This window comes from Brassica napus, chromosome C3 (assembly GCF_020379485.1).
Source record: "Brassica napus cultivar Da-Ae chromosome C3, Da-Ae, whole genome shotgun sequence".
In the NCBI taxonomy this organism is placed as follows: domain Eukaryota; kingdom Viridiplantae; phylum Streptophyta; class Magnoliopsida; order Brassicales; family Brassicaceae; genus Brassica; species Brassica napus.
Genome location: NC_063446.1, coordinates 73172662 through 73186442, shown reverse-complemented (window position 1 = coordinate 73186442; position 13781 = coordinate 73172662). Strand labels below are relative to the sequence as shown.

At 35.4% G+C, this 13781-nt stretch overlaps 2 protein-coding genes across 4 annotated transcripts; one reads left to right on the top strand and one right to left on the bottom strand.

The window, feature by feature from the left end:
• Positions 1-4712: 4712 nt before the first annotated feature.
• On the bottom strand, positions 4713-9999 carry LOC106364546 (glutamine-dependent NAD(+) synthetase). 2 transcript variants are annotated; one of them, XM_048751454.1, is made up of 15 exons: positions 9799-9999; positions 9661-9694; positions 9226-9460; positions 8380-8685; positions 8076-8299; positions 7896-7999; positions 7675-7809; positions 7426-7594; positions 6795-6930; positions 6575-6713; positions 6308-6484; positions 6057-6224; positions 5532-5627; positions 5328-5456; positions 4713-5240 (listed from the first exon to the last, which is right to left on the bottom strand). In XM_048751454.1, exons 3-15 carry the CDS (start codon positions 9417-9419, stop codon positions 5040-5042), a joined length of 2178 nt encoding a protein of 725 aa, XP_048607411.1. In that variant the 5' UTR covers positions 9420-9460; positions 9661-9694; positions 9799-9999; the 3' UTR covers positions 4713-5039. The 2 variants fall into 2 exon arrangements, with proteins under 2 accessions (XP_048607411.1, XP_048607412.1); XM_048751455.1 differs by having other exon boundaries at positions 9226-9449; positions 9799-9955.
• On the top strand, positions 9840-11480 carry LOC106453370 (mediator of RNA polymerase II transcription subunit 9). Of its 2 annotated transcripts, none has more exons than XM_013895625.3 (6): positions 9840-10048; positions 10259-10741; positions 10813-10875; positions 10952-11035; positions 11126-11184; positions 11285-11480. In XM_013895625.3, exons 2-6 carry the CDS (start codon positions 10280-10282, stop codon positions 11340-11342), a joined length of 726 nt encoding a protein of 241 aa, XP_013751079.1. In that variant the 5' UTR covers positions 9840-10048; positions 10259-10279; the 3' UTR covers positions 11343-11480. The 2 variants fall into 2 exon arrangements, with proteins under 2 accessions (XP_013751079.1, XP_022555980.1); XM_022700259.1 differs by having other exon boundaries at positions 10012-10122.
• Positions 11481-13781: the final 2301 nt, after the last annotated feature.

The window sequence follows — 13781 nt, the reverse complement described above, 5'->3', positions numbered from 1 at the left end:
GTATTAGGTCTTACTATATTAATTTGAATTTCCTCCTAATTATGGTTAGTGTATTTCACTCAACTTTAGAACCAATTCTTTCAATTTTATATTAAAATTTTTGAAAATAAATATATTATTTTGAGAAAAATTAATATGAATAAGTAAGATTATATGATCTTTTTAGAGTGTGTGCTCAGAAATCTCAAAAGGATAATCTACTACTAATTGATTTGGTATGGTATTAACTTTTTCTTAAAAAGAAACTTAATATTTTTATAAGAAGATCTGACATCAAGCAAGTATTATTGTCGAATCAATTAAAAAGTAATAAGATCCAAATTGCATGAACATTTGAGATCAGAGATAAAATTATGAAATTAATAATTTAAAATTAACCAAATGCATTAAAAATAAGTTGTTATTGAATCTATTTTACTAACGCGTCTTAAGCAGGATGAGGCTGTTATTACATTATGAATGTTATATAATATTTCTTGAAATATAATTTGTTACTTAATAAATTGTAGTGAATATATGGAATATTGGAATCAGTTTTGAAGATATTCCTTTACTCATTATGATTAGAGTTATGAAGCAATTTATTTCCGGAATAAATGTAAAGTTTCTCTTTAAAAATGAAATCAATTTGAAATTTTAGCCAAATCCTTGAATAGATAGATGTATAGTATTATTTAATGGCTTAATGAGTTTTGGGTTGGATTGATTACCACGAAATAATCAAATTTTAACCACACTCATTAGGAAAATTAGTAGCTATTCGAGTGATACCTTTATAATCGCCTTGGAACACTAGTCATTGCCAATGCCAATGTCGCCGATATAAGTTGCTTAATTTGTTTGAAAAAGAAGGTGTGTACAATTATCTCCGTGATATTATGGTAAAGATCGGGGCATCTCATGGGTGGGGTAGCTAGTTTATATGTTAATTTCGAGATTGTACATACCACGCTAAAAATGTATCTTGTTATCAATATAAAACCCATTAGTATAATTAGTTGATTGGTATAAGAAACTAAAACGTGACTTACATAAAACAATGAAGAATCGGTTTAACAATACATATATAGTAGAAAATACCATATAATATGAAGTCTTACCAGTATACTAACTCAAAGTTATGAATGGAATACAATGTTTGAGCTAGCTTAACTGTAAAAATTACAAAAAAGTGTAAACTCATATACGTAATGCATATTGTTACTGAAGGTAAATAATCAAAGCTAAAGACAGAACACTAGTCTTTAACTAAGGTGCGATATGGTATGTGCTGCTTATATCAGTTCAAATTTTTTTTTTTAATGTGTCAGTGTTCTTATATTTCGACTAGGCAAATGATATAATTCAAAGACTTGATTCAGTGTGCAATGTATCAGTAATGTGCTACTGCTTTTAACTTATCGGAAGTGGTTACTGTTGTTTTGTTGTTCTCTTCAACACAAACATATTAATTTCCGTATTGTTCCAAACTTCCACTTTAAGTTGAAACTATTGGGCCTATTTAGACTGTAACTAGGTTTACAGTTTAAGGTTATTGTGTATGTAGGTTATGCCTCCTATTGTGAATAATAAGAAACACTTTCATAACCACTCTAGTTTCTTGAAATGGTATCAAAGCCATAACCTAACTACACCAAGGTTATAGCTTTCGATCTTGTGATCTCTAAACTTTCCGCTTCAAAACTCTAAATTTCTGTTTTCTCGATATGGGTGATCTTACACAAGCTCGTACCTAGACTCGTCGCACAATCTCCCTATATGATCTAAGCTCTAGTGACAATCCCGGAACCTTGATCTCAAAACCTTTGCTGCATGGCCCTGACTACGATGAATGGGCTACGACTCAAGATGGCATTGAAGGCAAAAAAGAAGTTTAAAATTGCTGATGGTTCCATACCTCAACTAGTGGAGACCTGTGTGGATTATGAAGACTGAATAGAAAATAATGCTCTCATAGTCTCTGGATGAAATTGACGATTGATGAAAGAATATCTACATCGATGTCACATGTTGACGATGCTCATGAGCTGTGGACTCATATTCAGCATTGTTTTGGAGTGAAGAATGGGCAGCGAGTGCAGAGACTTAAAACTGAACTCGCCACATGCCGACAACGAGGGCTTCCTATCGAAGCTTACTATGGAAAATTGACTCACTTTTGGAGGAGTATGGCTGACTACCAACAAGCCAAAACTATGGAAGAAGTTCGTAAAGAATGCGAGGAAGATAAACTTCATCAGTTTCTGATGAGGCTAGATGAAACTGAATATGGCGCTATCAAATCATCTTTACTTTCTCTTGTCCCACTTCCTACCCTGGATGAAGCTTACAACGCTCTTGTTCAGGATGAAGAATCAAAACAGCTTGGACGGATGAATACTGAGAGGGTTGATGGAGTCAGTTTCGCTGTTCAAGCAACCAGATTAAAATCCAGTCAAGATCGCAAAGGTAGATCTGTAACTTGCACAAACTGCGGTCACCCTGGACATGTTGCTGACAATTGTTTTTGATTGATTGGTTATCCGGATTGGTGGGAAGATAATCAGAAGCAAAGATCAGGACCAGCTAGCTCACGTGGCAACTCTGCTCCTGCAAGTCGCAGTATGGGAAACACAAACACTGCTCTCGGGATGACAGCTGGTTTCAGGCAACTCGTCTCAGAGAGGCAAGTCATCAGATACAGCTCGCGCAAACAACGTTTTTTTCTCTCCGACTCAAGCAAACTCCCTCACTGCTGAGGATCACTTCGGCCTTATTGGTTTAAGTGACACACAATGGCGTACTCTCGTGCATCTGCTCGATGAGAGAAATTACGCTCCTGTAAACCGGTTCTCTGGTAAGAAATTTATTGAATCCTGGATCATTGACTCTGGTACTACAAATCATATGACTGGTTCACTTGATCTTTTGCTTGATATTTCTGACATGGCACCAGTGACTATTAAACTGCCTGACGGTCGTTTTACAGTATCTACTAAAATGGGCAGTGTACGACTGGGTTCTTCTCTGAAACTGTGATGTGTCTATTACGTTGATGGACTTCATTGCCATCTCATATCAGCTTCTCATCTTACGAGGGGCACATGTTATTTATTTCAACTCACTGATAAGGTTTGTATTATTCAGGATCGCATCACGCTGATGCTGATTGGAGTGGGTGAACAGCAGCAAGGATTATATTTTTCCAGAGGAGTGGAAGCTGCGACTGCGATTCGGGGATTGGCGAACACTACTGCTGATGTCTGGCATCGTCGTCTTAGTCATCCTTCTTCTAAGGCTATGGAGATGTCGTCTTCTAAGGCTATGTAGATGGAATTTTTAATCCAGAAAATTATATATTGTTAATATTTGATGGGAGAAAATTAATCTTTTCACAACAACAAATGTTGCCGTGAGCTCTGACTTGGCATGAGCCAATGGTCGTTGGTCGGAAGTTAGGCGGTCCACACCGACTCCTGCATTCATGATACACGGACCTTTGTAAACACAATCTGAACGATGCTCATCATTCTCACTTAAACCTGTTAATTACCATTGTTAAACAATAATTTATTTATTTTTGGTGTAAAAACAATAATTGTTTAGAAACTAGACAAATATTAAAATATAATTTTTAATTGTAGATGTGAATAGAACATATATACCTTATTACCTCTTGACTGAGAAGTCACTAGGAGAGAACATATAACGAGTATGACTACAGATTGAAGTTTTGATAATGCCATTTTGTTGGTATGATGTAAGCTTTACTTCACTTTTCTTTCGTTTGGTGCTTGGTGTGAACAAAGTAAGGGAGCAAGAGCATGTTTATAAGTACAAGCGATGGAGCGGGTAAGACATGTTTAGTATCTAATTTCTTTATTGTCTTGAGATTTCTTTCTAAATTAATGGGTCAAATCTTTGAAAAGGTGATATAAATCTTCAAAACAGTGGAAGCACCGTAGCCTAATGGTTAAGGTTTAAAGGTTTCTACACCCAGGTCTGGGGTTCGAATCCCAGACTATGCAATTTATTGCAGAATACATGAAATCCAGGTTTCAAGTTCCGGAGAGAGCGATTTATTACTGCAGACTACGGAAGAAAGGTTGTCAAATCGTCTATGTAATCTTTCTCATAATTGTAATGCCATAATAAATCAGCGTTAAAAAAAAAATCTTCAAAACATTATATATTATATACTGTACATACATTGCATGGATTTCAAATTAATATAATAAAATATGTAAAAATTTAATTAAATAATCATACTTTAGATTTTATATTCAGAAGAAGTTTTACTAAAATTTATTAAACTTTTATTATATGTAGTATAAGTATTTTGAAAATATTAAATATGAAGTTACATATTTTGGATATGGATTATATTTTACTATATTAATTTGAGTTTCATCCAAATTATGGTTTGTGTATTTAACTCGGCTTTAGAACAAATTCTTTCAATTTTATATAAAAATGTTTGCAAATAATATATTATCTTAAGAAAGACAACTATCAACAAGTAAAGATTATAGGACACTTTTTACAATTTGTGCTCAGAAAGATTTTTTTTAATTATATAATGGTCAAATCTCTAAAGGATAATTTACTAATTGTGTTTGGTACGGTATTTAACTTTTTCTTAAAAAAGAAACTTAATAAAAATAAGATCTGGTATCAAACAAGTATTGTTCTCGAATCACTGAAAATGTTATAAGGTCCAAATTGCAAGAACATTTCAGTTCAAAAAAAATTATGCACTTAATAATTTATAATTAACCAAATGCATTAACAATGTGTAGAGCACTTGAATCTATTTTACTAAATATTACAACTGAGAAAACATGCTCTCAAACTAAACTTTAAACATGTATAAACATAAGTTTGTTGCATAATAATGAACTTTTAACAAGATCATATGATCATCGACTTACTCAAAAAGAAAACTTATTGGAAGTGGTTACTGTTGTTTTGTTGTTCTCTTCAATACAAACATGTTATTTGTTTCCACACTGTTCCAAACTTCCACTTTTAAGTTGAAACAGAGAGGTAAAGAGGTTTCGTCAGAGACCCGCGCTTGGATCACCGGAATTTGCAGCCACGACTCCAACTTCTTTGCCGTAGCTTGCTTCTTCTCCTGGAAAAGCAACTGAGTCACCATTTAGGCCGTCAACAATCTCGTCAATCTTCTTGAACTGGTATGGCCACTTGCTATTATACAGAAACTGCCTCAGATCGAACCTGTTGTCCTCTGGAGAGTAACTCTGCAACAAGAGAACCCCTATGAGTTTTCTCTCACTCGTCACAGTTTCAAAACAAGTATCAGACAAATTTTTGTTCCGTAGCAGTACCTCAGCGTGGTAGGACGGTGTGAGGACAGTCATCTTGTGTCGATTGATCGAATAATACTTGAAGAAGTACTTCACTTTCTCAGCTACTTCTGCTGGGCTTAGCTTTGTTCCCCACTTGTAACATAGATTCTGCAAAATCATTACAAAACAATTATCTCAGTGCATCATGGTTTAGTACATTTGTCTAAAGATCAGAACTCAAACCTTGAACATGGAAACTGGGCCACACCGGAATATCTTCCTCATCCTTCCATAGACTGAGAGCTCTTCATATGTCATTCCCATGTCGACTTCATCAAGCTGTTTTCACAACACAAGATGTTTGAATAAACACTTCAGCTATAGAAACCAGGGATGGGATTTTGAACCGAACCCGCCAAACTGAAATTTTCAGTTAGTTCGGTTTGATTCAGTAGGATTTATAAAAAGTTTGGTTTTTGGTTCGGTTCAGCATTAGATTACTTCGGTTTTCTTAAAAAAAATAAAAATATAATCAAACATACCAAATTTCAAACCGAAATAACCAAACTAACCGAATTTAACCAAACTTATCCGAAATTTTAATAAAATTAAACAAAAATATAACCAACTAAAAAACTTTGATAGGATTTTCAAAAACCGAACTAACCAAATACCAAACTTTATTTTGGATTAGTTCAGTAAGTTTATGTTGAACCAAACTACCCGACTCCAGGCCTAATAGAGACTCCCAAACAGTTTTGTTATTACCTGAGAATAGTCAGAACGAATGGGCTCAAGCTCAGCTGTTGGTGGAGCAGCTTCTATCTCTGCCAAGGACTGATAACCAAGATTCGTTGCAGCCCATCTTAGGAACAACCTCAGATCCTGTTTACTAATACTTCCTATGGGGTTTATGTCTGCTGAGCTACAATCATACTGTTTCAACCAAAAGAGTGTATTACATTAACAATCTATTGGAATTTGAGATGTAGCAGTAAAAAGAGATAAGTCCCCATCACCTTTGTCAGGTAACCACGAAGTCCTTCATCAACATTGGAGCTGCCTAGAACAAGGTAAAAGCCTGGTTTGCTATGAACCCAAGGCAAGAGAGACGCTAACATAAACGCTAACACCATTCTCATCCGTGCTTGAATGTTCTGCAACCCAAGATTCTCAACGTTTGATCCTCCATCAACCTGTACACAACAAAACCCATAACCATTTCCTCTTCATTTCATTTCATTTTATTATCATCAAGTTTGGATTGTTGATCCAGTGCTAGATACCTTATACCGAGGACGCATGCCAGTAACCGTTTGAAATAAAGTTAGAACCGCAGAGACAACGCCATCTATGCAAACATCAAGATGCCATGCACCGATCTCGTCTGCCAGCTGCTTTGCACGCATTTTTGTCGCCTCAGAACTGCAAAATCAAGATCTCAATAAGCAAAACGTTTCATGTTTGCTGCAGCGATATCTTCTTTGTTACTGTTAACTAAATTACCTGTTTTCAGACCCCATAAACACAGTGTAAAATATTCGCTTAGCAAACTCTTTGCTATCAGATGGAAACTCTCCATTAGTATAGTTCCCAATCCGTTTCGCATCAGTTTTCACTTGCTCATCTCCATTTGCAATCTCTACACGAGAAAAATATCAACAACATCATGGAAGTCTCTTCCAGTCAAAGTCGATATTCTAAATATTGGTCTAGACAATAAATTGGTAACAATCTTCTCCATTTGATCGGTTTAAACCATTTTAAATTGGTTAAAATGGGTTTAAACTGGTCTAAATCAATCTAAATTAATTTGAATCTGCTAAAATTAAACAATAATGTTAGTGCAAATCCACAAATTTGTCTACTTTATTTTCTTTTTGTATATGTAATTTTTTTATAGTTCATCAAAATAAATTTATAATTAAACCCAAAAGCTAAAAAATCGAATGTAAATGTAAAATATATAAAAAATAAATTGATAGTTTGTTAACCCCTAGACGGGGTCTTAGGCCCCGAATAATTTGTCTGGTCGCTAGTTTTATACGAAACATCTAGTTACCACCTAGCGAATTCTTGAACATTGCTTCAAGTTATTCACATGGTTGTCCAATAAGAGAATCACAGTCCAACATACCTTTAACAACAAGTTGGCACATGCATCCAACAATAGCTGCCACAGACGAGCTGTCTGCTCCACCAGAAAGGGGAAGTAAAAACCCTGAAGCGCCGCTTCTTCTCAAATAGTCCCATAACCAGCAAGCAGGACCAAAGGCTATTTCTTCTTGTGGAGAGTGGTACATAATCTACATACTAACAAGTATTAGATTTGGAAACTTTTAAAACATTCACTTTTAAACATATAGGAAGCAGAGGGATAGAGAACCTTCTTTGGACTGCTTAGTGTCATTTTTAGGTTGAAGGACTGAGTCAGCCTACAGGGCACGTATACTGAAGATACTTTCACCTTACAACTTGCTTGTTCCTGAAAACTACTTATCGATCCGCGAAGACTAGCAACCTTTCCCAAAGCAAAGAAAGCAAGATGATTATATATATATATATATCATCAAAAGAAAGTAAAACCAGAGGTTAACTGTAGGGTACCGCATCTAGGTCCACTTGGGAAGTGATGACCTCAACGTCCTTCAACGAGAACTGTGACCCTTGAGCTACAACATCCCCATTTACAACAATGCATGCACATCCATCTGCAATTGAGTTAAAACGAAACAAATCAAGATGGTCACTAAAAGAGAAGATAGGATTACTCAGAAATGAACAAACCGTAGTATAAGCGGCCACCATCGCATCCCTGTTGATTACTGTACATATAAACCCCACCGCGAGCGTGAGTAGCCCCCATGAAAGCATTCAAACGAATATCAAGCTTTCTTAGCTGGTGATGACTCCCACTCGCATTCATAAACACCTCCACACCGTTCAACGCAAGCTCAGCATGAGGAGGAACTGGACTAAACAGTTCCTCACAGACTTCAGCTGCAACAGCTCTGATAAAGAAACATAATAGCTGATAAGAGTTAGAATCATTGACACAGTTATTGAAAGGAAGCATTATACTCAGACTTACGTGTCGATAAACTGGATGTAACCATATCCAAAAGGAACGGATTCCTGTGACAAGGCCTCTGAGATTTCAATGGGGAGGTGAAACTCTTCGAGCTCTCCTCTCTGCTTCCAAGCCGTGAACCACCTCAGCTCCCTGTAGTTTCCATCGTTGGCGAGGCACATCTTTGGTCGAATCATGATGATTCTTTTGTTCATACAGAGAACCTGACAGTTATACCGCTCTGCTCCTTTAATCACAGGCATTCCTATGCTACATAATATATCATTAGTCCAATCACCAAGCAGCAATTCCTTTAAACAATCCCACCTGAAAGAACATATTCACAGGAACATTAAGAAAATGTGTTTCCAGAAATAGTATCAAAGTAGCGCTGGGATTTTGAACCCAACCGAACCGTAATTTCGGTTAGTTCGGTTCGATTCGGTAGGTTTTCTAAAAAAGTTCGGCTTTCGGTTTGGTTTGGTTTGGCAGCAATTGGTTACTTCAGTTTAAAGAAATTATACCCGAACCATACCAGAAACCCAAACCAAACTAACCAAATTTCAAATCAAACTAACCGAATTTATCCAAAATTTTAGCAAAAGTAAACAAAAATCTTACCGAAATCAAAAACTTCAGTAAGATTTTCAAAAACCGAAACTAACCGAATACGGAACCAAACTTTATTTCGGGTGACTTTGGTAAGATTTATGTTGAACCGAACTAACTGAAAACCGAAGTATTCGAACCCAACTACTCGAATTGAATAACCCAAACTCGAATTGAACCCGAACTAACCGAACCCGCATGCCTATATCAAACCATTCAAGTGAGTAGTGGAAACAAAACAAAAAGAGAAGAATTTACGCGTGAGTGACGGTGTCTAGCTCCAAGAAGTGATCCTCACAGCCATAACCAGTGACCTCAAGCTCAGGACCAAGCCTGATGGCGGCACCGGCAGCCTTAGCCTGGACAATGGAAGCCTTGATGTTACTCATGTTGCATTCGAAGTCCATAGCCCATTGGTTCAAGTTACACGTCGCTACTTTCAAAAGCCTCATTTTCGTGGCTCAAATAATGTACTCTACAATCTGCATACAGTCTATAGTGTATTAGTAGTAACAGTTCTAGAGACGATCGAAACTAATAACATGTACATGATTATATCAATTTCAAAGTCTGCCCCTTTATGGTTTCCTAGTGAGAATTGAGGATACCCACATTCACCTTAGAGACTCTATGCATGATAACATTCAAAGACAACGAAAGAGAAAACACAGAGATGAAAAATGATCAACGCACCTTGGAATAGAATCTCTGAGACTTCAAATCCAATCTGATCACAAATCAGAAAATCAAGTGAGCCATTAGCAATTTTATAATCAAATTTCAAAGTCCAACAATTGATGAAAGTGTCAAACAAGGAACATCGCCTCTCACCTCTTCTCAGCGTATGGAAGACTCAAAGTGTTACATTCATAGCGTTGAAGAAGAAGAAGAATCACATCGGCTCTCGTAGTCGTTCGTACACGGCGGGTTGATCTTTACTTTAGATGGGCCAGTAATGGGCTCACTTTAAAAGGCCCATTTTGTTTGATGATTTTAAGTTTTTAACCTCCCCAATTTCTCGTCGGAAAAACGTTCAGCGATCATCGTCACTCTCTCCTTCTGTAGTTTCCTATTTTTCCAGGTACGCAGCAAAATCTTCTATCCTCTTCGATTAATCCTCGTATTCAATCTGTTTCGAGTTAATTTCATCTCTTCGTAAGGATGCTTGTAGAGTTTGTTATCGTGTATCTCTCTAGATTCTAAGTAGAGTATTAGATATGTTTCTGCTTTACAGAGATCTGTTTTTATTAGCCTGTTCAAGATTTGACAATACGACGTCGTTTAATACCAGGCAAGTAGTGAGATCGGAGGAATGGATCAGTTCTCAGGAGGAGGCAATTGGTCGATGATCCCCAACGTTCAGTCGCAGGGTAACTTCGGTACACCCACCAATCAAGACCATCTATTCCTCCAGCAACAGCAACAACAACAACAACCACAACAGTTTCATCATCCACAACAACAAACCCAGCAGCAGCAATTCCAGCCACAACAACAACAACAACAAGAGATGCAGTTCCAGCAATTCCAACAACAACAGTTCATTCAACAGCAGCAGTTCCATCACCAGCAGCACCGTCTGCTACATTCTCCTCAGCAGCAGCAGCCGCAATCGTCTTTGCAATCCCCTCCGCCGCAGCAGACGGTGGTTCATACTCCGCAATCGATGATGCACACACCGCAGCAGCAGCAACAGTTGGTGCATACTCCGCAGCAATCGGTTCAGACTCCGCAGCAGCACCAGTCTTTAGCTTCCCATTTCCATCTCTATCCGGTAACCAACAAACCACATTATCCAGTTTTTATGGGGAATCATTGTGTGTGTCTAATGTCTGTTATTGGCAGTTGGTGGAGAAACTATCAGATGCAGTTGAAACTGGAACACGAGATCAGAACTCTGATGCCCTGGTTTGTCCTCTTGTCTTTAGGTAATATTCTGTCTAGGGTTCTTGGTTGTTGAATTGTCTTGGGTGTGGAATTGTAGGTGAGTGAATTGAACGGTCATTTTGACAAGTGTCAACAGCTGTTAAATTCGATTTCAGGATCTCTAGGATCTAAAACTACTATGGTAATGAACCTAAGTTTCTTTTCTTTTGGATTAGAAACAGAAGTGTGTTTCTCTCTGTTTGGTCTGATATAATCTTTGTGTGTTTAATAGACTGTAGATGGACAAAAGAGAAATCTAGAAGAAAGTGAGCAACTGCTTCAACAAAGAAGGTAATATATATAGCAAACTTGTCACATGATAGTATTGTCTCTCATTTGCCCCCACACACATCTTTCTCTTACTTTGTGTTCTTAATACATCTTTGGTCAGGGACTTGATTATGGAATATAGGAAATCTATTGAAGACCTTGTCAAGATAGAGCCTTAGGTCCATATTTCTCCCAAGGCGTGTGTTGTATCTTTATTTACTCATGCTCTGCAGTTTTAGCTGCCAATAAAGACCAATAATGTAAGCACTGAACCGATTTTTTAATTAGAAAAATAATGAAAATGGTTTTTCTTTTTTTTTTGTTTGTTTCAACATATTACAATATACCACAAGTGATCATGTGTTTTGTCTACATCAATACTTAAAACAAAGAGTAAAAACCTGTGTCTGTAAGCGTACAATGCATAGAAGACCACATCTATACTCTTGGCACCTGCCACAAAAACAAGTGATTCTCTGTATGAACTTACTTTTGAATTCCTCTGATCAACACAAAAAGGGGTCAATAGATTGATTTTCACCACCTCTCTCCTTTTCTCTGCTAATCTTGCGTGTTGTTGGAAACGGTTTCTGTTGAAGAAATGCTGGATGAAGATGAAAACCAAGACTGCTGCCTGCACCACTTGTTGTATCCTTACATTGAGCTTGTTGAGTGTTACTATTCGTAGATGGAGCTTGTCCTTCTTCTGCGAGTTTCTCAGTACAGTAGATTCATGACCGTGGGAAGAAAAGCTTGGTTTATAAGGACCTCAGCCCAGGTAGCTGTTAAACCATAGTCATTGATTTAGAATAACATTGTGAACAGAGTAAAAAAGGAATTGCAACCAGGGAAAATGCAAACATTCTAGTTAGAATCCACAATGAAGTTTGAAAGAACATATACCAATATATATAGAATTCCTGCAACGAGAGAGATGTAAAATAATAAGTTTAATGAACAAACACCCGAAACCCAAAAAATATATCAAAGAAATATGTCAAAACCCGAAAATATGTGAATATTCGAGAATACCAAATTCTTAATCCAAAATTCAATCCGAAAATCTGAAAATACTCAAAATTTTATCTGAATAACCAAAATATTTTCCTAAAAATTTAAAATATTATCTGAAACCCAAAGCTATATCTGAAATCCGAAATCATGAATCCGAACATAAAAAAAAAATTCACAATACCGATAATATCCGAAATACCCCAAATACTCAAAAGTACCTATTATATATACAAATTTTATAAGTAATACAGATATCTGATTGGCTTTCTGGTAGAATTCAGTTTCAAACCATGATCCACGAGTCCATACACTAAGTATAGGCCTTGGCATTTTAATCTAGATCCGAAAACCCGAACCAAAACCGAACCGAAAATTTACAAATACCTTTTGGGTCTAAATTTCTTTTATCCGAAAGAACTAGAACCGAAAGGAACCGACCCGAATAGATCCGGACCCGAAAAAATCGATCCGAATAGACCCGACCCGATAAGAACCGATTTGTACCCGACTTAAAACATGCATATCCAAAACTATGATTTTTTATGTTCTATTTTATATATACTAGGTGTTTTCCTGAACCATGTGCAGCGATAAAATTTTAATTTTAAATTATATTTAAAAATAAAAATTTGCTAATATTTTAGATTTTATTGTTTTTAAACCAGTATTTTAATATAAATACTAAATACTAATTTAATTAAACATAGAATTAAGATAAAATAAATAATTTGATTTATTTAAAATTATATTTAAGTTATATTTACAATTATAATTTAGATAGATTTTCATTTATTTATTTTGGTTAAGATATATTAAATTGACTTGTGTAAAGTAAAATTGATTTTTTATAATTATCAAAATATAAAACTAAAAAGAATTTCTAAAATTTGTAGATATCAAAAATAAACAAAATGATAGTACAATGAAAAATTTAATTTTTTTTTAAAAAGATTGTATAAAATTTTGAAAATATTGTTTAATAATAAAAAAATTATGATTATAAAAATATATTTAAATAATATTTCGAAATTAAAAAAAATATTTTATATTTCCCTTATTGTATTATTTAATGACATATTTGAATAGATTTATTTAAATGATGATTTATGAGTTATTACCATATTATAAAAAGTTACCGAAAAATTGAAATTGACATTAAATGTAGTTGTCCATGTCACTTTTAATCATAGGCCATGTCATCAATTTTAATATGTCACGTCATATTTTTTGGTGGAAATGATTGTATAGATGACATGTGTGAAATCATTTCACAAATAATGTCTAGGGGATTATTTTATGATTTAGTTGAAATATCTTTTGTTAGTAAAATTTGTTACTATTTTGTAACATTTTTAAGTAATATGAAACTTTAAAATGTAAATGTAGAGTTTAAAAATGTTTTATTTTAATTATTAATAGTTACATTTAAGTTATTTTGTAAAATTTTAGATATATATGACAATTATCGACTAAATTTGATGAAGTTGTCATGTCTTTTTCAGATCTTAAATATCTGAACCTGACCCGGACCCGATATTGACTCGAAAAATTACAGATATTTTGTGGGTCTTTTAATTATAGACCTGAACTGACGCGGACCCGAG

Coding starts and splice junctions, on each gene's coding strand:
- LOC106364546 (XM_048751454.1), bottom strand. CDS start 9,419: ATGAGGCTTTTGAAAGTAGCGACGTGTAACTTGAACCAATGGGCTATG. Junction 7,810..7,895: donor CCCAAGTGGACCTAGATGCG/GTACCCTACAGT, acceptor GCTTTGGGAAAG/GTTGCTAGTCTTCGCGGATC. Junction 6,485..6,574: donor GCATGCGTCCTCGGTATAAG/GTATCTAGCACT, acceptor TGTTGTGTACAG/GTTGATGGAGGATCAAACGT.
- LOC106453370 (XM_013895625.3), top strand. CDS start 10,280: ATGGATCAGTTCTCAGGAGGAGGCAATTGGTCGATGATCCCCAACGTT. Junction 11,036..11,125: donor TAGGATCTAAAACTACTATG/GTAATGAACCTA, acceptor TGTGTTTAATAG/ACTGTAGATGGACAAAAGAG. Junction 11,185..11,284: donor CAACTGCTTCAACAAAGAAG/GTAATATATATA, acceptor ATCTTTGGTCAG/GGACTTGATTATGGAATATA.